At 48.3% G+C, this 22,033-nt stretch overlaps 2 protein-coding genes across 6 annotated transcripts; one reads left to right on the top strand and one right to left on the bottom strand.

Annotated features, from left to right (window-relative positions):
• Positions 1-558: 558 nt before the first annotated feature.
• nags (N-acetylglutamate synthase) lies at positions 559-7,818 on the bottom strand. The gene is made up of 8 exons (XM_062454902.1): positions 7,339-7,818; positions 6,248-6,528; positions 4,602-4,815; positions 4,041-4,221; positions 3,107-3,146; positions 2,787-2,918; positions 2,098-2,280; positions 559-1,571 (listed from the first exon to the last, which is right to left on the bottom strand). The coding sequence occupies exons 1-8, from the start codon at positions 7,702-7,704 to the stop codon at positions 1,382-1,384; spliced, it is 1,587 nt and encodes a 528-aa protein (XP_062310886.1). The 5' UTR covers positions 7,705-7,818; the 3' UTR covers positions 559-1,381.
• Positions 7,819-9,338: 1,520 nt separating this feature from the next.
• Positions 9,339-21,915, top strand: LOC134015369 (oxysterol-binding protein-related protein 7-like). Of its 5 annotated transcripts, none has more exons than XM_062454859.1 (22): positions 9,339-9,483; positions 12,293-12,508; positions 12,900-13,043; positions 13,144-13,197; positions 13,318-13,431; positions 13,730-13,906; positions 14,073-14,202; positions 14,805-14,923; positions 15,255-15,353; positions 15,522-15,678; positions 15,910-16,043; positions 16,849-16,941; positions 17,132-17,339; positions 17,770-18,059; positions 18,368-18,505; positions 18,639-18,702; positions 18,876-18,954; positions 19,262-19,406; positions 19,709-19,859; positions 19,957-20,083; positions 20,288-20,410; positions 20,531-21,915. In XM_062454859.1, the coding sequence occupies exons 2-22, from the start codon at positions 12,371-12,373 to the stop codon at positions 20,637-20,639; spliced, it is 2,793 nt and encodes a 930-aa protein (XP_062310843.1). In that variant the 5' UTR covers positions 9,339-9,483; positions 12,293-12,370; the 3' UTR covers positions 20,640-21,915. The 5 variants fall into 5 exon arrangements, with proteins under 5 accessions (XP_062310843.1, XP_062310835.1, XP_062310826.1 ...); XM_062454851.1 differs by having other exon boundaries at positions 14,037-14,202; positions 17,132-17,312; XM_062454842.1 differs by having other exon boundaries at positions 14,037-14,202.
• The last annotated feature ends 118 nt before the right edge of the window (positions 21,916-22,033 follow it).

Genomic DNA, 22,033 nt, shown 5'->3' with positions numbered 1-22,033 from the left:
TGTCACTCATTCATGACCTGCTTGCTGGAATCTCCGCACAGATTCGATCGAGGACATTCCCGCATACATGCAAATGTTTTCACACTGGCTCCCTGACAGCCTGTTCGTGTTGCTCCTTGACGCTACTTGTTAGACTTGTGCTTTGATGTGGGTGTTAAGTGTGTCCTTTGCTCCTCATAACAAGGAGGGCGATGTCAGGTGGCTGAGCGGTTAGGGAGTCGGGCTAGTAATCTGAAGGTTACCGGTTCGATTCTGGCTGTGCAAAATTACGTTGTGTCCTTGGGCAAGGCACCTCACCCTACTTGCCTCGGGGGGAATGTCCCTGTACTTACTGTAAGTCGCTCTGGATAAGAGCGTCTGCTAAATGACAATGTAATAACTGTTTTGCTTAGAATCCTTGTTTTATGTGGTCTATCTCACCAGTTGTTCTGAATTCCTGGTTAAATCAATCAAATCTCTGTGTCTTTGTCTCAGTGCTCTATCTCTAACTTCCTCATCACAGCATCACCGGAGCTGATAGCACACAATCAATACAAAGAGAAAGAAAGGGAACATGACTTTTCAAGAAAAGATTTGTTTAATCAAAACCATCGTGTAAATGTTGCATCCTCTACAGTGTATGTACTGTACATGTAAACAGTGGTGTACCCCCCAGCACAGCTGCTGGGAATAAGGCCTCAAATTTCCCAAGTAATAATAAGTCATTATTATTATTACAAGTATTAAGCAGTTACTGTTATATGTAATAGTAAGTCATTGATGTGCTACCGCAAACTATCCACTGCACATCCACGCTTTCTCTTCAGACGCTGCTTTGAACAAACCTGCGTTAGTGAGAGTGCGAGGATGTCTTATGCGGACCTGAGACTTGTACGGCTCTCCAAAAGAATACTGTACTACAGGCTGTCACGAGGGTCACCTTCACATCAAGAGGCAGTGTGAATGCGAAAATCATTCTTCGCGAAACTCCCCGCTAATCCAAAAGGGAGCGAAATGCAATTACAAACATCTATCAAGTTCGGCAGCACCCTTTTGGTTGTTTCAGTCTCACCTCTGAAAACCTCAGCCCAGCACATTAACTTGAAACGATTGCAGGGTTCAAGTAAACAAATTCTTGTTAACTTCAAGTGACTTGCAGTAGCCTTAAGATAAGAGCAGCAATAGATAAATAATCATGGTATCCACTCCTAAGTCCAGCATCTGCAGGGTTGGCAGAATTCCAGAAATGTGTAGTGCACACAACACAAACTAACCCCGTAACGCACTACTCCAAAAACAGTTTATGAAAGGATCGAACTGCTCTGCTCGTCTAAAAACCTTGTGGTGTAACAGAACGTGGGTCTTGGGAGCGTGTTAGGAGTAGGCGCTGTCAGGAGGGGATTCAGGATTGGAGGGGTGGGGTCTGGGGGGCGGTTCCTCCTCCTCCTCCTCCTCCAACCGTCTCGTAGAAGGAGTCGGGAACCCGCTTGGCATACTCCACCAGCTCGTACGAGTCCCTGATGTCTGTCAGGCCGAACCAGAACACGGTCCAGCTGCCGTTGGCGAAGCTTCCGTCACAGTGTTTGAAGTACCTTGGGATAGGTGGACAAGTTCAGGTTTATTTATAAAGCGCATTTAAAACCAAGAAATGTAACCAATGTGCTGTACAGCAGAAATATAAAAATACGAAATAATATCAGAAGTGTGCAGAGGTAGGACTTAAACCTACAGGATATCTTCCAGGAATAGGGACACGTGCTTGAGTACCTATATTATTGACAAATATTAAACAGGTGTAGTGTATGTGTATCACTGATAGATTATCGTTTACTCCTACAGTTTTCTCCTCCACAAGCTAAAGGGAGTCAGGTGGCTGAGCGGTTAGGGAGTTGGGCTAGTAATCAGAAGGTTGCCAGTTCGATTCCCGGCTGTGCCAAATGACGTTGTGTCCTTGGGCAAGGCACTTCACCCTACTTGCCTCGGGGGGAATGTCCCTGTACTTACTGTAAGTCGCTCTGGATAAGAGCGTCTGCTAAATGACTAAATGTAAACACAGACAGGCCAGGTAGCGTAGCGGCTGCTCCTAATCTGGACCCGTTCAGCAGCTTGGGGTCTCACCAGGGGTTGATGCGGTTGGAGCCGCGAGACCTCCAGAAGAGGCGCCCCAGGTCCTGGCGGATGCACTGCCAGAGGATCTGGCTGGTGCCCTGGCCCTGCTTGCTGCTGCTCACCACAAACTTGTCCAGGTAGGGAGTGGCACTGCCCACTGGTTCCTTGGTGATGATGGCCGCCGCGCTGTAGCTAGAGGTCACAAGGTCAAGGTCATTGGGTTTTGTGCAGTGTTGTCCCGGTTCAGCTGGTGGGGCCTCTCAGCCCTGGTCCTCGGGACCCGCTGCCCTGCATGCGGTAGATGTTTCTCTCTTCCGACACCTGGTTCAGATGAACAGGTCCTCACCAGGCTTCTGCGGAGCTCAGTTACGACCCGTCCATTTGAACCAGGTGTGTTGGAAGAGAGGGTAACGTCTCAAACGTGCGGGGAAGCGGGGCGCCCTGGTAGCTCACCAGATACACGAGGGTACCACGTAGGCTGAGGCCTTTCCGCAGCGGCCCGGGTTCTAATCCGGCCTCGGCCCTTTGCTCCGTGTCTTCCCCTCTCTCTCTCCCTGCTTTCCCTGTCACACTTCACTTACAAACGATCCAGCACTCATGAAGGCAACCCGAGGACCAAGTGTTGAGAGAGGCCGAGTTGGGAGACTTGTGGTGTTGACCGACCAAACATGGGCTGTCCGCAGGCCTGGCCCACTCACCCTTTAGAGAGGTAGATGGAGTGGAGGCGTCCCTTCAGAGACTCGATGTAGTCTTCCTTCAGGGTCTTGTCGAACGACTTGTTTATCAGAGCCAGCAGGCGCTCCAAGTCGATGCCTTCTAACGAGGTGTACCTGGACACACAGGGGGAGGGGAGGTCAGTCATCAACCGGGCACTTCCTGGCCTATTCAGGATTAGCTCGGTCTACGTGTCGCCCGTACAAAGTCAGCTTGACGTTCATCGAGTCATTTATTATTAGTACTGCTCTGTTTTGATTCGTTCCAGGACGAATTAAGACGTAAAACTGGTCGAGAGTCTTACCGGTGAATGGGGTCTCCGTTTTTAAACAGGGTTCCCGACCCTGTAACAAGAGAGGGACATGGGGGGAGTGAGGACAGGAGACATGGACTCGTTGGTGCACTGTTGCTTGCACACAGGTTAGGTCTGCTTCTGTGGTGTCCCATAACCCAAATCAACTTCTATGGCATCGGACACGTACATCCAGACTGGTAATAAGGACCCTTTAGTTCTGCCTGAGTCGTTTGTATGAAGATTTATGACATGCCGAACCGTTCCAAGTTCCAAAAGTTAATTGCACACGAAGCGCGATCGATTAAAACACCACATACTTCCAGCTCATCGTAAAAAGTTCATTTAAGCCGTGCATGAACCCAGAATAGAGAGAAACTTCCTGACTTCTAGTATTCAGGAATGAGAGCTAATGCAAGAGGGCCATCTATAGGTCAACAGCTATATGTTTTGTTACCAGGCTGGCCATGTGGGAATCGGAGCGGTCTTCTCGGATGGCAAACTTTTCCAAACATAGCCCTGTCTTCGATTACGCACATCCTCTCTTGGAGTAACACGCGCGTGGCATGCACAGCACGACACTGGCTCACGCATGATGCGCATGCCAGCATGTCGATCACCCAAAGAGAGTTTGCAATGTCCTGAAATGTCTATTTTTTCAATCCCTTCAAACCGTTACATTCCCCAACCACTCAATTTGAGTGAACAAGTCGGCCCAGCCCACGGGAGCCCAGGAGTTGACGTGGGAGGGGGTGGGGGGGGAAGAGTCCTTGTCCTCAGAGGCACGTGGAGTGGAGGGTTGGGGTTGTCACATTGAGGTTAGTATGTGAGGGGTTAGGAACACTGCCTGTCCCTAACCCAGCACATTAGGGAGGGAGGGATGGGTGGAGGGAGAGGGGGAGAGGGAGGGAGCGAGGGAGAGACTGAGGCCTCTGGCCAGCCTGACCTTTGTGACTGAAGAGTTCAGTGAGCAGGGTGTTGCCGGAGGTGATGACGGCGGACGACTCGCAGGGCAGCTGATTGAGGAGCTGGGCGATGGTGGCCACCCGCTGGCACTCTGCCAGGCTCAGCCACGACGCACTGGTTAGGCCCGGCAGATCCCCGGGCAGAGACACCGAACCCAGGACCTGGAGGAGGGCAGAGGCCGAGGACAGGAGGACGAGGATGGGAGGAGGGAGAAAGGGGTAGGAGAAGGAGGCGTAGAGGAAAGTAAAAAATAAAAAGAACGATTTCCACTGAAAATTATTTATACTTAAGTGACCCAACCCGAGACCAGGTTTTAAAACAACCTATCCACCCACACTGGGTTTCTGACGTGAGATTTCTAGCCAAAAAAAAAAAAAGAAGTAAAGTAAGACTACTAATAACCGGACAAAAACACTGCATTACAACCAAAATACTGTAGGTAAACTGTAAACATCTGCTCCACTGACTTCTAGAACCTGAATGTACAACAGTACACTCTGAGGCCCTTCATTCTTTTACCAACCCCTTCACACACACACACCTTGTGGTCCTGGTTGCGTAGACCACCCCGGCTGTTGAGGAACATGACCTTGAGGGGTTTCAGGACCCTGGAGATGGCTGCAGTCACATTGACCGAGTCCAGCGCTACTGAACACCCAGTGGTGTTCCTCCCCACGGGACACACCAGGGGGATAGCGCCACAGTCCAGGCTCCACTGCAGAAGACCGCTGTCCACGGATATAGGCCCTTCACCACTGCACGGAAAGAAGGGTGATTAAGCTTAATTTATACTTAGGTCGCGGACACTTTTGAAATGGTCGCCGACGAAAAAAAAAAAAGTGTCGCTCAGGCAGCTGCATTTATACTTCGGAAAACAGTCGCCTGTGCTCAAGGTTCGCGTGACGTAAACAGAATCATTTTACCGTTACATTCATAGCTATGGTTACATTGTTAACCCTTGTGTTATCTTCGGGTCATTCTGACCCATCAGTCATTGTGACCCACCGTCGTATTGCGACAGATTTACCGCATACAAAGACAAAGTGAAGCATTTTCTTTTAACCGTTGGGCTGTCTCAGACCCCCCACATTGCAAAGGTTAAAAGAAAATTATTTTAATTTGTTTTTGTATTGGGTAAAATTGGGTAAACACAACGATGGTTCGTTATGAACCTTTGGGTCATGTGACCCGAAGGCAGCACGAGGGTTAACGCTTTGTAGCCTAGGTGATCAATCGGAGAAACAGACCATTTTAATTTTTCACTATGTGACGACATCCGCGCCAGTAGAAATTTCTCCTGGTAGGCGACACTTTTAAGCGACGGTTAAAAGTGTCGACCGAGACGTCATTTCTGTCGGCGACCTTTTCAAAAGTGTCTGCGACCTAAGTATAAATTGGGCTTTACTGTGCTGCGCGCGCATGGATATAGGTTGATCTTCCCTGCAGTGACGAGCTGCATGAAAAGACGCTGCCAGAGATGTTCCAGATTTGATTTGCTCAGCTTGGGAGTGAAAGCAGAATGTTTGAGGCCGAGCTGTAATATAGCCTGTGTTTTTGGAAAGGAATGAGGTGTAATGACGTGTTTGACCACTGAGACTGTACTGTTGTTGTCTTGTAAGCCCATGAGGGTTGGGTATTTTGGGTCAAATAAAAATAAAATCCATTAACCCTTGTGTTATCTTCGGGTCATTCTGACCCATCAGTCATTGTGACCCACCGTCGTATTGCGACAACTTTACCGCATACAAAAACAAAGTGAAGCATTTTCTTTTAACCGTCGGGTTGTCTCAGACCCCCCACATTGCAAAGGTTAAAAGAAAATTATTTTTATTTGTTTTTGTATTGGGTAAAATTGGGTAAACACAACGATGGTTCGTTATGAACCTTTGGGTCATGTGACCCGAAGGCAGCACAAGGGTTAATCAAGCAGGACAGACCCAAAAGCCTGTCCTACAGGTTGTTATTTATCAACAAACGTATTATTTACAAATATTCACTGCTCAACAATTTCTTACATGTCTCCTTGGATAGAGGAGTCTGCTAAATGAAGGAACTAATTGAATTAACTCAATTAATACAATGGCAAAAATGATTCATTTGTGCTCAAAAGTAATGAGGAAAAACTCTGAGCAGAGTCCAGCTGTGTTGTCTACTTTGTGTTGTAATGGTGACTGTACGTAGGCTGACCTGCTTCCGTTCGGAGGGTCCTGTTGCAGAAGCAGTGCTTCGGCACTAAAGAAAGGTATGACCGTGGCCGAGTGTTGCTGCAGTAACTCCGTCAGAGCCTGGCTTCGCTCAACTAGGTTCGCCCTGATGTTGGACGTGGACTCTGCCAACACCTCCTCCTCCACCTCTGCCCGAGAGAGCCCCATCACCACCACTGGCTTCATGTCCATCCGCTGCAGGAAGGAGAGCCCGAAGGCCAAGCTCTGCAGCATGTCGCTGCTCTGAAACACGGACTTATCCACCTGACGTCAGAGATATCATGTTTTAATGATTGTAACATGTTTACCTGCACATTCCGCCTGCCCCCTCGACCACCCCTAAAAAACGGAACACTATTTGAGCAAGTGAGATTTTGAATGATTATGAAAGACAAAGTGTATTTTACAAAATAGAAAATCATAACGGAGGTTTCTTTTAAAGTAGTAAGAGAAAGGCTGAACTTTTTGTGATGCGCTAAACACAGATGTTTCCCAACGTCTGCACAGTTGCCGATCAGTAGGTATAGCACAAACATTTGAAGCACTCGAGTGGATGCAACTTGTGCAAACAGATGCGTAAAAATACACAATCGTGTGAAACAGGCGTAACGCAAATACGACAACGTCTGTAGGCTCTGTTTTTGATTACACCACTCTACAGTAACATTTAGATGGTCGTTTACATACTCGAATGCTGACTAAAATAACTAGCTAATACTATAAACAACGTGGAGAACAAGTTAACTCTAGACGTCTGTTAGCACTAGATTAGCATGAACACATAAAACAGAGTTGTCATGCGAACAGACTAGTTAGTCTACGTCGCTGTTGAAAATGACCAACTAGTAATTGGCTAGGCTAATACTCGTCCATATGAGCAAACATAAAAATACAAACGTTGTCGAATTTGCGTAAAATGTCTTTCATTAACAGGAGTACCACCCATTTGTAGCACTCGACTACCCTTTTCGTGTTGTGGCTTAAAGTAATAGGCAGCGTAAACAGCAACCCCGTTTTCACGAATTTAGCAGCTAACTAGCCTTTGCTAACTGTAGCCTCACATTGCACACTTACTTCTATAACTGCAAATGCAGGGGCTTGTGACAAACTCGCTCTCTGGAACTGGGTTAGCCAGTATCGGGCTTCTCTGGGGTCTCCACCAATTTCATTGAGAAAAGCCTTGGCATCGCGATATATTAGAGTGCGGGTTGACAACACATGACGGTCAGAGGCTGAGAAAGAGTTGGGGAAATCTTGATGTCCCAGAGCCGGGATTTTGCTCCCGTGGCCGGCCGCGTTTGAACTCGCTAAACGGCGCTGAAGTTTCAACATCCTTCGGTGACCGGTGCTTTGGGAGAGCACCGGTGATGGATTCGATAGGTATTTGCCAGCCATTACCATGGCCCTGCAACTGGAAGTGCTACTGTTTACTTTTGCCATGTTGCCTGTTTGGAGAAAAAAAGATGATCACGCCCTTGAAGTGGTCTGGATGCCTACTCGTGTGAAGGGGCACTAGGCAAAACAGGCAGTCTCGTCTGTCAGCACTTTCCCAAACGTGGGCAGTTCAGATTTCAATGGGAGGAGGGATTTCACTAACCTGCGCTTTTGGGAGGTGGTTGCCAAGGATACATACAACCAGAATCTCTTGATATCCCGATTTGATTTGTATTCCACTTGTTGGTGTATTCACACACTTATTTTTTATACGATAAAGCCTAGCCTTTTAGGACAAACCTAATTTCAGCCTTAGCAGGTGAAGAGCTATAGGGAATTGGGAAGTCAGGCTAGTTGTCGCTATTATTCCATGTAATAGCCTACAGTATTTCATTAAATGTGGATATATGGTCAGACTGTTATATTTTAAATAGCCTATATCTCCGTGTGTGCGTGCAAGTTATGAGTGTGTGTGTGGGCTGCATGGTAGATGTTAGGCTGTGTGTTTACATATAGGCCAGGGTATATGAAATATGAATTCCTTAACTTTGACATGAAACAATCTTGTGTAGCTATGTTTTCTGTAGCTCTGACTAGTTAAAACAATAATTACATTACCCAAAGTTGTTGTGAACATTTTGCACTTCACACGAGGTGGACTAGGGGTCTTTGAATTCGAAGATCAATCGTTGGATAGATAGACTGAGAAAACTGATAATACAAAAACTGATTATAGAAAACTGATAACAATAGAAAACTGATAACATCCTAATAAAAGTCTTCTGCATTCCAATTCCCTTCCTATTATTGAGATTAATTACAATTCGGGATTGTATTCAAGGTAGCAAAGTCAACACTACTGCATTCCAGTATCAGTTTATAGGTTATGTAAGTGGGGCATCCTGAACAGGTTGTTGTGAGTGTGCTTGTGTGTACAAAAACAGCAACACTGAAACAAAGGAAGGGAGGGATGGATGGAAGGTGTTTCCAATTATTCATTCTTCAGATTGCTATGACCAATGTCACTCCAGCTGCAGGTTACATTGTTTTTGTGACAATAAGTGCCACAAAACTCAGTTCTGGCCATTCCAGTTCAGCTACATACATGCATTCATAGTGAACTTAGAACAGGGTTACTGGGTAAGATGTCACTGGGGACTCTGTCATCTGTGTGTCTATGGCCAATGACAAATGACCTCCTTTTCGTTTAGCTAGGAAATTTATTTATTTGTGTATTGGTTGTTCTACTCTTTTGAATCTAATTAGGCCTTGGGGCCTATACGTGTTTAGGCTATAACGTGTTGGAGGTATTTGAAAACAATGACATGCGTAACTTACATGTACAACTGGATCAATAGCCTACTTCGTCTCAACACTGATCGTTTAATGACAGTAGCCTACAGAGTTTGTAGTACTACATAGCCTAGGTCATCACCCATCGAAGGTGTGAAATAGCGGGCAAAGTAGGCTTCTTTCGGGCGAGAAACTTAAAGGGAAAATTGAGTAGTGTGAGCGTCTTCATAGCTAAATGTAAATAAGTTACAGGTTTGGGTTGGCTTGTAAGACAGTTGGTGTGCGAGCCTTATTTTAACTTTATTAGGTTATGGATGAAACTGGAGCCTTTCTCTGTTGGCACACCTACCTGCATCACCTGCAAACGACGATTGAGTGACGTAGTGTACATGCTATGTAAAAAATGGGAGGAAACGGTTTGGGAAGTCAGTTGTCGAGTGATTTCAGGTCAGACGGTTCTCGTGTTGCAAATTTGGATTATTCAAGTTTAAGGTAAGGAGATTCTTTTATAGCCTACAGTCAAACTTACTTTGAATGTATTTTTTTTGCATCGAACTCGTTTGGATGAAATTCCAATTTGATTTTATTCTAACTTCTTTTCGATAAATGTTTGATTTTGTTTGACAGCGTTTTCCATCTGAGAACTATTATCCTAGTCTACTAACCACCAAAATACATTTGATCTGATGTGTTTTAGGAAATCCCTATACTCCTAGTTTGCAAGCAAACGTTCAAATATTGTTACATTGCGCTTTGTAACATTACAAGTTGTTGTACTATTGCCGCATGTTCATGTTTTAAGAATGACGCCCTACTTTTAAAACTGACTTTAGTCTTCTACGGTGTTTTTATCCAACGCGCATGTGCAACACCCACAAGCTCTCATTTTTAGCCAAGTCTAAAATGTATCTTTCCCTATCAAACAATACGTTTAGACTTAAGTTCTTAAACTACCCCTTCCTATTCCCAACTTGATATTACAATTTCGATTATTCAGACTATTTCTTTACTTGAAGTTAACTTGCAGGTGGTGTTTTGCCTTGAACAACTCTTTATAAGGCCTCCTATTTATGGGACACTACCCGCTGGGTTTTATCTTCCGTTGTCCATCTGTAAGGATGGGTTGTGTGGTTTCTGAATACTACCCTCCTGTACATTACTCCTACTTGATTAACATGGTCAAGTACTTAAGGAGTCAGCCAGACAAGTATATGACTCCTGCAACCAGACAGAGACTCGTGTGTGTGTGTGTCTGTCTGTGTGCTGCATGTGGTTCAGGCACATTCTTGGGGGAGAGCAGAAACCAGTCTGGTAAGCCTCCACCTGTCTCCCGGAATCCCAGCAGTCTTAGCGGCTGGGATGGTGCAGAAACCTGGTTACGTAGTTGTTTTAGGAGGTTTAGTCTCCTCAATACAAAACGTAAATATCACACAGCCTTCCTGGACCATAGAGGGGATTCTTGATCAGGGGTGATCTTATCAAATGAGTTGGTTATGAATCCTGCTGTTTTGTGGATCAAAAACAGCTGGTTGAGTATCTTGATACTTGCATATCATCCAGCCCTCAGTCTCCGCTCAGCAGAAGCACTCTCTTACTACTGTCGGTGTTTCAAGACCACATTTTGAAAACCACACAAGCAAAGACAATAATTTGCTGAGGCGGTATTTTGTTTTGGTAGGTCCCCATGTCACCGTACTTGTTAGACAGCATATTCTAAATTGTGATTGTTTGAGTCATTTCACGAAGTCATCATCCAGTCTAATTATGACTTTTCATAAAACGTGTTATTCTACCTCGTCTAGGAACCATAGAATAAAGAATCCCATCGTTAGATGGATATACTTGACTGCATATTTATAAACGCTCCAATCCTTTTAGTGAACCTTGGGACAGTTGCTGCCGACTTCTGTATTTACTGATGAAAGAGGGACCTCAGTTGTTAGCAACGTTAAGTTAGGAGTTCGGAATTGGCAAGAGTTAGAGTGAACGGAAACTTCCATTCATCACCGTTGTGGCCAGGGAGTCAGGTGGCTGAGCGGTGAGGGAATCGGGCTAGTAATCAGAAGGTTGCCAGTTGGATTCCCGGCCGTGTCAAATGACGTTGTGTCACCCTACTTGGTACAGGGAATGTCCCTGTACTTACTGTAAGTCGCTCTGTATAAGAGCGTCTGCTAAATGACTAAATGTAAATGTAAGTAGGTCTACAGTGTTCACAGTGTGTTTATCTTGTCTTAAAAGTGCACTGATGCGTTTGTCATACGGTTTGCGTTTTCAGTTTTGGGCTGAAAATGGAACGGAAAGTGTGTTTTTAAATCATCAACATATTTATCATCTTGATAATAGGATGATTTGTCCACACAGGGTGGTGACTTGGGTGCAAAGCACGTAGGGAATGTTGGATTCCGGTTCTGATATCTGTGCTTTGGTGATGTAAATACCCTTTCGCCCAATCATTGTCTGATTACTGGGCTCCAATGCTATGTGTCATGGAATGTCTTGTGTCTTGTGAGATGTTGGCGTTCTTGGCTGTCAACTTGGGGGCATGCCTTTTTGATTGCTTGTCACCTGAAGTGATTCATACTGTTGTTGTGACTATCGGGGTGTGTGTGTGTGTGTGTGTGTGTGTGTTACCTTCTTTCAGTCTAAGCCACACCCAGAAACCAGCCCATTTCAAATGCAACAGATGGGTTTGGTATAACACTGATGTGACACCAGAGGCGCAATATCTTTCTTTCAATGAAATAACGCAAAATAAAATCTCATCTCTGAGCATGGACTCCAGTTTCCCCAGTCAACAAGCAGATATCGCCTTGTATTCATTGTCTGTCCATGGCTTCAGGTAAAACGCTAGTTTCACCAAAAACGGATGACGATGACCGATAAGTTCATGTTCAAGATTCGATCAAGGCGTAGGGGCATGTTGATGGCCATTTAGTGCTGTGGCTTGCTGAGTGACGTTTTAGTAAAGGGTGTCTCACTGCATTCACTGACTCTGTACACGTAAGCCTTTCTAAACTTCTCCCCAAAAAGGCAACATTGCTTTCCTCTCCTGAACACGACTTCTGCCTGAGTTTGGAAGAAGGCAGTTATCCACTTTTTGTAATACTTTAAAACCAACAATTCAGCTTTTTATTTTATTTGTAATCAATGTTACTGTGACGTACCTCTTTGAAGCTTTTCTTTATTGGTATGAGCTTGTGAATAATTATGGGAGCTCTTTATTTACTTAAACACACCTACATCACCAACTGAGTTTTTGTTTTTAGTTTATTGTGATTTTAAATGTTGTTTTATTCCACAGTACGGTGAATCCTACCATGAGAGCGAGCCTTGCCTGAAGCCACGTTGACTTTGTTGCCTTGTTCATCCAATCCCGACGATGGACCATCACGAGTTCACGCCCCCTCTCAATAGCAGCCAATCCGTGATGAGTGGGATGGACAGAACCCCTGCTGTGGTGTTCAAACCTGGCCACTCACGGAGCGGCAGTTCTGGCTCCTCCCGACACTCTCGCCAGGTAAGGCATGTGAACAAGTCAGGATAATGTGAACCGGTCAGGATAATGTGTATATGTACTGTCTGGGGCATACGTTCGATCTGCGGTGTGGATCTTGTTTCCAGTAAGTGCTTGTTGCTCAACTTGTGAGGTGAAAGGTCGGCTCCCAGTGGAATGCTGTGCCCCCCCCCCATAACACACCGCAAAGACTGCAATAAGGGGTGAACCTCCATCTTTTGGGGTAGCGTGGCTGTTTAGGAACGGGCTCTAGGCCGTAAACCTCACTTCCTGGTTCCTCCTCCTAACCCCTCTCCTTCAAATCGAATCTAGCTTTTGTTTGTGGTCCAAGCAAAGTCACCCAGGGCTTCGCCCACCACGCCCATAGACCTTCTTCATTCTCCTTCCTCTGTAGACGTCTCGTAACTGGGAGGTGATGGAGGACCTCCAAGTGGACGTGGCCCAGGGGCCAAGCACGGGGCTGGACCTCAGCATCCCTGGCATCTGTGAGGGCTTCCTCATGAAGAAGAGGAAGTACCCGATGAAGGGCTGGCACAAGGTAACCAGGACCCTTCCGTACTGGGAGCCATTTAGAGCCATGTCATCTGTAACCTCACCCTGGATGAAAACATACTGTTTTTATTTCTTTTTTTTTTTAGAGGTACTTCCATTTGGAGAAGGGGATCCTCAAGTATTCCAAAACACAGCACGATGTATGTATACTCACACACACACCTAATACTCTGGAACTAATGACTTGGAGGCTTGGCTTGACCAGCCTGCGAGCCAGGAAACGCTGATTGTGACCTTCTGGAATGTTCCTCCTCCTCCAGATCCTGAAAGGGAAGCTTCATGGCTCCCTGGACGTCAGTCTGGCCGTCATGTCCATCAACAAGAAGTCCAAGCGGATTGATCTGGACGCCGGAGACAGCTTGTACCACATGAAGGTAAGAGGGGCTATAACCGTGCTTGCCTTGCCTACAGCTATTGTGATTGTGATACTCTTGTTGAAGCCTGTTTTGGATGAACCGGTTCAGCGTGCTGTCGCAGCCTTGCAAGGCATTACAGATGGTAGCATGATATTTCAGGTTTTTCATGGTATGTTTATGATTGTTTAGGACGCCGTTTCTTTTCATCGCAAGCTCTCCCCGAAAGTCGATCTTCCGTCTCTCCTGCTAGGCCAGTTTCTGTCTCGTCTCTCCGTTTCTGTCTCAGCCTCATTTCCGTTTCCTCCTCTCCGACCAGGCCAAGAGCCACGACGTGTTCTACATCTGGCTGACCAAGCTCTGCGCCCACCGCAGCTTCAAGAAGAACGAGGCCATGAGCGTCCACCATGGCGTGCTGCACGCTCTCTCTCTAGGCAACGGCACCCTGCCGGCCATGGGCAGCCTGGCCCAGAGGAACAGGGCCGTGCCCAGCATGGTGAGTGGATACCAGAGCAGGGCTAGAACTTTGCACCAACCCGCTGATGTGACAAGTCATTTGGAGTCCCCACCCCCCCCCCCCAGCGTGTGGTAGGAAGCGATGCTCCTGCTTATTGACCTGGTGTCAGTGGGCGTGTCTGTGTTCTTGTCTTGTCACGGTGCAGGCTCAGTACGCCAGCTCCATGTCGGTGTACCAGGCTGAGGTGGAGACGCCGGCCCCGGCTGCCCCTGGGGTGAACAGCAAGGTGTCTGCCTGGCTGCAGCAGACACACGATACGGACGCCTGCTCCCAGGGTAAGGTGGGCCCTCACGCCTCACACCTGCATGGTGACGCTCTCTCTCTCCTGCATGGTGACGCTCTCTCTCCTGCATGGTGACGCTCTCTCTCCTGCATGGTGACGCTCTCTCTCTCCTGCATGGTGACGCTCTCTCTCTCCTGCATGGTGACGCTCTCTCTCTCCTGCATGGTGACGCTCTCTCTCTCCTGCATGGTGACGCTCTCTCTCTCTCTCCTGCATGGTGACGCTCTCTCTCTCTCTCCTGCATGGTGACGCTCTCTCTCTCTCTCCTGCATGGTGACGCTCTCGCTCTCTCTCCTGCATGGTGACGCTCTCTCTCTCTCCTGCATGGTGACGCTCTCTCTCTCCTGCATGGTGACGCTCTCTCTCTCTCTCCTGCATGGTGACGCTCTCTCTCTCTCTCCTGCATGGTGACGCTCTCTCTCTCTCTCCTGCATGGTGACGCTCTCTCTCTCTCTCCTGCATGGTGACACTCTCTCTCTCTCCTGCATGGTGACGCTCTCTCTCTCTCCTGCATGGTGACGCTCTCTCTCTCTCCTGCATGGTGACGCTCTCTCTCTCTCCTGCATGGTAACACCGTCTGACTGTTTCCTCCAGAGCTGGCTCGCTGTCAGCTGGACCTGACAGAGCTGGCCCAGCTCAGCCAGAGACTGCAGTGGCTGGAGGGAGACCTGCCCATCACCGACACAGACCTGGAGCGGCGGATTAGCATGCAGGTACGGTAGAAGTCCCCGTTGAGCTAAAGTCAAATTTATTTATATATATATATTTTTTTTTTACGTTCCTAGTCCAGTTTTGAGGTTTATTTTGCCCTGCGTCTGTCGCCGTGTGCCGAACACGCTGCCTTCTTGTCTCTTTTAGAATATCTTACTCAACATGTTGCCTTCTGGTCTCTTTTAGAATATCTTACTCAACACGCTGCCTTCTGGTCTCTTTTAGAATATCTTAACACGCTGCCTTCTGGTCACTTTTAGAATATCTTAACACGCTGCCTTGTCTCTCTTTTAGAATATCTTACTCAACACGCTGCCTTCTGGTCTCTTTTAGAATATCTTACTGGAGAAGCCCGAGAAGCCGAAGAAGCCCAAGGCAGGCAAGATGTTTGGTCACTCGCGCACCCTGTCGAGAGGGGAGAATCTCGGCATGGTAAGCGAGGCCGTGGTTGCCGCTCTCCCCCGGCAAATCTTTCAGATTTGTCACGTGAAACATTTACCGGATTGGGGACAAGAAGTTTCCCGGGAGTTGTAGAACAAGGCCGGTTTGCCCCTCCTCTCCCCCCCCCCCCACTTGCTGACTTCCCTTCTCCCCCCTCAGCTATCCACAAACAATCTGAGTGTCTCCACTGGCAACCACCTGGGGAGGTCCATGCAGTCTATCCCTGACTACGTGTTCACCCAGCTCTCCAAACCTCCTGTTACCTCCCCAGAGGCCAAGAAACTGCAGCAGGACATTTGCGCCGTGTCCCAGAGAAGTACGATTATGATCCAAATGTTGGGGGAAGGGGGAAGGGGGGTGGGGGGAAGTATTTTCTAAACTAATGAAAAGGGTTTTGTATTGTGAACAATTGGTGTTAAATTGTGTAAATATCATTTTGTTGTAGTTCGGTGTAGGGTTGGACAGGCTTTGGTGGTGAGTAACGTTTCTCTCTCTCTCTCTGTTCCTCTCTTTGTCTCTCTCTCTCTCTCTCTCCCTCTCTCCACAGTCCACGCCTCGCTGAAGTCTGTTCACGAGGCTCTGACTCTGGAGCGAGAGAGGGTCCGTCAGGCGTGGACTGGACCAGACCTGCGCCAGTCCACCTCCCAGCAGCTGGCCACACTCTGCAGCACTATGTCTGAGGTGAGACACACACACAGACACTCATAGTCAGTCAGTCACTCACACACTCAGTCCAACGGTCATTGGACACAGGTTGTTTTAAAGAAACCCGTTTTGGTTTGAAGTGGACGTTCCCATTGAGTCCGTTGTATTAGTGAGAGAAAGAACTAGAAAAAGGTCTGTCATGGCACATGGTTTAACTGTTCCTCGCTGTGTTCCAACGGCTCCAGTAGTGACTAGTAGAACAGGTAGAGGCCTAGCTGAGGCACACCTGCATTTGAGTGCCCCACAAGAGTAGTCTGAATACTCTGCTGAAGTTTCTGTCGACCACACCTCTATCTGTTGCTGTCTCTTTTTCAGTGTGTCTCTCTGTCTTTTTTGTTTTGTTTCTTCCTTTTCAAATCTCCCTTCTAGCCTGTTGGTACTCCTGTGGGGAACTAGTCAGAACAGGTTTGGCTTGTTCTGGAGTAGTGTGGGCCTGGAAGTTTGCGTTACTGTCAGTCATGGGCGGGTCTGGTCTGGTAGGAAGCCAGCCAGGTACTGACACGATGGAACAACACAAGCATGTTTCAAACAGACACGTAGAAAGACACAGACAGATGACTTGGTCTCTCCCTCCAACTGAAAGTTCATTGGACAATACCTGACTTTCACGTCATTTTGTTTACCTGTGTGGGTGTGCAACATGTGAACTTTTGGGATATATTTTTTTTTAATGCTTGCTTTCCCATTAGACACAGAACTCTAATGAGCTTGTCTTAAGCCTCTTCTGTGTGTCTGTGGGGTTGAAATGTGCATGTATATTTGTGTGTGTGTGTGTGTCTAGCTTGAGGTGCAGTCTCGTCTGACCAAAGTGCACACCCTCTCCTTGTCCTCTGATTCCACTGAGGAGTCCTACTGTACCGTTCGTCAGGACCAGGTGTGTGTGTTGTTCCACATGTGACTGTGTGCATGCTGACACTGTCCTAGTCACTGGCCCGTTTCTGTTTCAAGACCACCCCTCACCCCCTGCTGTGAGGGTTTGTGTCTGTGATGCCTCTCGTTCGAAACACCCTCCCAGCTTCACGGTGTCTCCTCCTCTGGTCTTTCTTTGCCCTGTCCTCTCCCAGACGACGCCCTCCATGAACCGCCACCCGCACCGCACCCCCTCCGTGGCCGAGTCCATGGCGGAGTACTTCGACGCCAACGAGGTCATCGTGTGCGAGACGTCGTCGGAGAACGAGGCGTCCGACGAGTCGGGCCTGAGTGACGTCACAACGACCAGCACCTCGGAGCCGGAGGAGGCGCATGGTGAGACATCTTCCGGCTGCAGTGCAGGTCACCCTGCGACCCTGCCACACTCCTGACCCTGTCACTTATACCCACCCCTCCTACCCTCCCGACCCTGTCACGTATACCCTGCCACACTCCTGACCCTGTCACTTACACCCACCCCTCCTACCCTCCCGACCCTGTCACGTATACCCTGCCACACTCCTGACCCTGTCACTTACACCCACCCCTCCTACCCTCCCGACCCTGTCACCCTGTCACTAATACATACCCCTCTGCCCTCCTCATCTTGTCATTAACACCCACCTTCCCCACGCTGTTACCCTGCCACCAACAGCCACCCTGTCACTAACACCCACACTGTCACAGGACCTGAGTCATTTCCACAAGTCCGTAACGATGTGTATGTTCGATTTTCCCGCCCCCCCCCCCCTTTACCAACCCTACCTGACTGACTTATTCTCTGTACCACCAGCTACCGCCACCAGCCAGTACCGCGCCAGCCTATCCAAAGCAACAGACATGCCCAGCGCCGTGCCCACCAACACAGGCCGTCGGACCACCCTGGCTGCCCACTGCACGGACAACAGCCACATCGGCATCATGACCATCCTGTACAACAACATCGGCAAGGACCTGTCGCGCGTGTCCATGCCGGTCGCCCTGAACGAGCCCCTCTGCCTGTTGCAGAGGGTGAGCGAGGAGCTGGAGTACTCGGAGTTGCTGGACATCGCCAACCGCACGGACGACCCCTTCGAGAGGATGGTGAGCGGGCCAAAACGGTGTCTGAAACGGACAGTTTGAAGTTGATCTACTCCTGTTTTATCTACGTCTGTTCTATGTCAAGTTATTGTTATCTATGTCCAAGTTCAAGTGTGTTGTTGTTGCTAAGATACAGAAGGACGTTCTCTGCCATTTTGTCAGGTTTTGGTGGGATTATTTTGGAAGCTTAAGGTGTTTGAAGCCTGGGTGTGTGTGTGTGTGTGTCTTTCTCAGGTATCCAAGCGAGTGTTCTCTCTCTGGCGATACCTGGCCCTAGTTGTTTTCTAAGTGTGTGTGTGTGTCCATCTCAGGTGTACATGGGAGTGTTCTCCATCTCCGGCTATGCCTGGGCGTCCTGGCGTAACCGCTACAAACCCTTCAACCCTGTCCTGGGGGAGACCTACGAGAGCCACCGTGAGGAGCGCGGCTTCCGCTATGTCAGCGAGCAGGTAGCCCAGTTTCACTTCTGTGTGTGTGACATTTAATTATTGGTAGCTATAGTTGCAGGTATTGAGGAGTTCAGTTTTTAAGCCGTCTGAGTTTGTAACTCTTAATCCAACCCTTTTGATGATGTGTTCTCAGGTGAGCCATCACCCTCCCATCGCTGCCTGTCACGCCCAGTCTGAGAACTTCACCTTCTGGCAAGGTAAGCTCTGCTCCTCCGCTAGCCCCCTCCGCTAGCCCCCTCCGCTAGCCCCCTCCGCTAGGCCCCTCCGCTAGGCCCCTCCGCTAGGAATGCAGGGAGGGGAATCTTCCTGCTTTTCGTGCCTCTGGTATGCTGACGATGCTGCTGTTTCCCTCCCTGTGCTTGTCCCTCAGACCAGAGATGGAAGAACAAGTTCTGGGGGAAGTCCATGGAGATCATCTCCTCTGGACCTGTCAACGTTACCCTGCCCAAGTAAGGGTTTATGTTCGATTATGTATTTTTAAGGCGCTACGTGGCTAAGGCGCTACGTGGCTAAGGCGCTACGTGGCTAAGGCGCTACGTGGCTAAGGCGCTACGTGGATAGAGCGCTACGTGGATAGAGCGCTACGTGGCTAGAGCGCTACGTGGCTAGAGCGCTACGTGGCTAAGGCGCTACGTGGCTAAGGCGCTACGTGGCTAAGGCGCTACGTGGCTAAGGCGCTACGTGGCTAAGGCGCTACGTGGCTAGAGCGCTACGTGGCTAAGGCGCTAAAGGCCCGTGTTGTGCTGTGTTGTGCAGGTACGGGGACCACTACGAGTGGAACAAGGTGGTGAGCTGCGTCCACAATGTGCTGAGTCAGCAGAGGTATCTGGAGCACTATGGAGAGGTGACCATCAAGAATAACAAGAGCGACGACTGCACCTGCAAGATTACCTTTGTCAAGGTGACGCACACACACATCATTCGGTTGAAATCTGACAGTGCATGGTGTGACATGGCTAGTCTGAAGATTTGTGTTTCAATAGGAACAATAACATATTTATCATATCATCTTCTGTGTTGGATTCATATCTGTGTTCCCTCCCTTGTCAGTCCAACTACACACACGCGCGCACACACACATAAGAACTTAGTTAAAAGCTGACAGTGCATAGTGTGACCTGGCTAGTCCATAAATCTGTGTTTGTTAATAGGAACAATGAGGTTAAATGCATCACATCGGCTTCCGTGTTTTGTCCTTGCTAGTCCCGCTACTGGGGTTCTGACAACAACAAGAACGAGGTCCAGGGGACGGTGCTGAACCGGGCTGGCGAGGTGGTCCATCGCTTCGGAGGCCTGTGGCACGAGGGCATGTTCTGTGACACGCTGCCCACCCCCAAGTGTATCTGGAAGCCCAGTGAGTCCCGGCGTCCTTAGATTTGTACTTTTGGAATACGATGAAATGAATTTCCTGTGACGGTCCATTTTCTAATGCCGTGTCATTTCCTGTGCAGACACGCAGCCGGACGACCATGTGCACTACTACGGCTTCTCCAGCTACGCCCGGGAGCTGAACGAGCTGACCCCGGAGCTGAGGGCGGTGCTGCCCCCGACGGACACCCGCTTCAGGCCCGACCAGAGGTGACGAGGCCGCCACGTGGGGTCAGGGACCTGGGGGCCTGTTCCATAAAGAGAGTTTACGGAATAAGCCAGGCTTATGTCAGGGGAAAAGTAACTGGCATAAGCCTGTCTTATTTGATCAACTCGCTTTGTGGAACAGGCCCCCTGGTGGATGTAGGCCATAGACTGATCAGGTCGATGCTGAAGCTCTCTTCTCCACCCCAGGCTGCTGGAGGAGGGCAGGGTACCGGAGGCGGACAAGAAGAAGGACGAGGTGGAGGAGAAGCAGAGGGAGAGGAGGAAGGAGATGGCCAAGACGGGAGAGGAGCACCAGCCTCGATTCTTCACGTAAGTTCTCTCCTAACAGCCCCTTACAGGCCACAGTTCCTTTTTGAACGAAAAGTGACCCAGCCATTGAACAACTTGAAAAGCTCCAACTCTCATCTCCCTTCTCCTCCTTGTGTTTAGTAAAACCCTGGACGAACAGGGCAGGGAGGTGTGGGTGAACAATGGGACTTATTGGAAGCTGAGGGAGCAGCCTGGCTTCGCCAACACAAAGAACCTGGACCTGTGGTAGGAGCTGGAGCTAGCCTAGCCTAGCGCTAGCCTAGCCGCCCAGCAATTCTGAGCCCCAGACCCCAGTGCTGAGTAGCCTGGCTAGGCATGGCCACCAACACCCACTGCTCCAGGAACTGCTACTTATTCTGCCCACCGTGCGGAGGGGGAGGGGAAACACAGTTTGGTCGCATGGATGAACCCCTCCAGGTGTCCATATGTGGAGGGGAAATGATATCACCAGGGAAGATATGAGGAATTGAGGGTCCCCCCATCCCCCGTCCCCCTTTGGTTCTCTGAGGTTCCCACACTGCTGCTGGGTTCTCCCTTTACAACCCCTCGCCTCTCACGCGCCATCAGCCCAGACTGTGGAACAGTGGGTGGAGAACATAATTTCAGGAAGTGTAGAACACGATCTCAGGCCAACGTGGTTGGTTTTACTGTTTTAGTTTTGTCACCGTCTTAAATACGACATCTCTTTCTTTTGAGTGGACTGCATGTTTGTAAAGATGCAAGTTTTGATCCTTTTACGGTACGTTTTGTATATTTAAACACTTTTACTTATTGACTTTCTAAGTCATTCCCGAGTATTTAATGGATAGGTATTGAAAACTCGCTTGAGAAAGGAGGGACTGTGGCTTTGAGTGTGAAGCTGATGGTGTGTGGGTTCCTCAGGGTTAAAACGTCTGACCTCCCTCATAACTGGTCTCACTGTAAATTGTATATTTAGTTGCTTATACTTGCTTATCCTTGTTTTTGAATGACACAGTGGTGTTCTAAATCCCCAAACCGTTAGTTAACACATTCGCTCCCGTTCTACTAGGCACAGGAGGGTCTTCGTTATGCTGGCAGTCTTTGTGTGTGCCCAAATGTGCTACTTAGGTCTCAAATCTAGTCCTCTGTCCAGAGTGAGTCAGGAAGTTTAAAGTGAGTAAGGGTCATCTTTTGGATCTTGCTATCTGTTGATACTATGACATAGGTTTTTATGGATGTTTCAACGATGGATAATGAGAAGAGATCGATTCTCAAATGTCTGTGTAAAACAAGTGGGGTAAATTATACCTCCATATCAAATGTTCTATTTTGTAGTTCCGAATAAAAATAAAATAACATTTTGTGTTTTTCATTTATTCAAAGAGCCATGCCAGGAGTGTTGCACCTTACCCATGTGATTTGTCATTTTATTGAGTTGCACAGAAAGATGAATATTAAGGATAAGCTATACGTCATTACTCTACAAAACAAGGTTTGGTCTAAATAAATCCTGCATATAAGATGTTGAGATGCAACAGTCAGAGGAAGGAGGAAAAAAAAAAAAGGTTAAGCTTGATCAAGACAGCCTTTTTTATCTCCATTTTGTGTTCTTAAAGGTTTTGTTTCAAAGTACCTTCCCCACCACAAGTTTGTCTAGTTCCC

This window comes from Osmerus eperlanus, chromosome 2 (assembly GCF_963692335.1).
Source record: "Osmerus eperlanus chromosome 2, fOsmEpe2.1, whole genome shotgun sequence".
Taxonomy (NCBI): domain Eukaryota; kingdom Metazoa; phylum Chordata; class Actinopteri; order Osmeriformes; family Osmeridae; genus Osmerus; species Osmerus eperlanus.
This window is presented reverse-complemented; position numbering and strand designations above follow the sequence as displayed.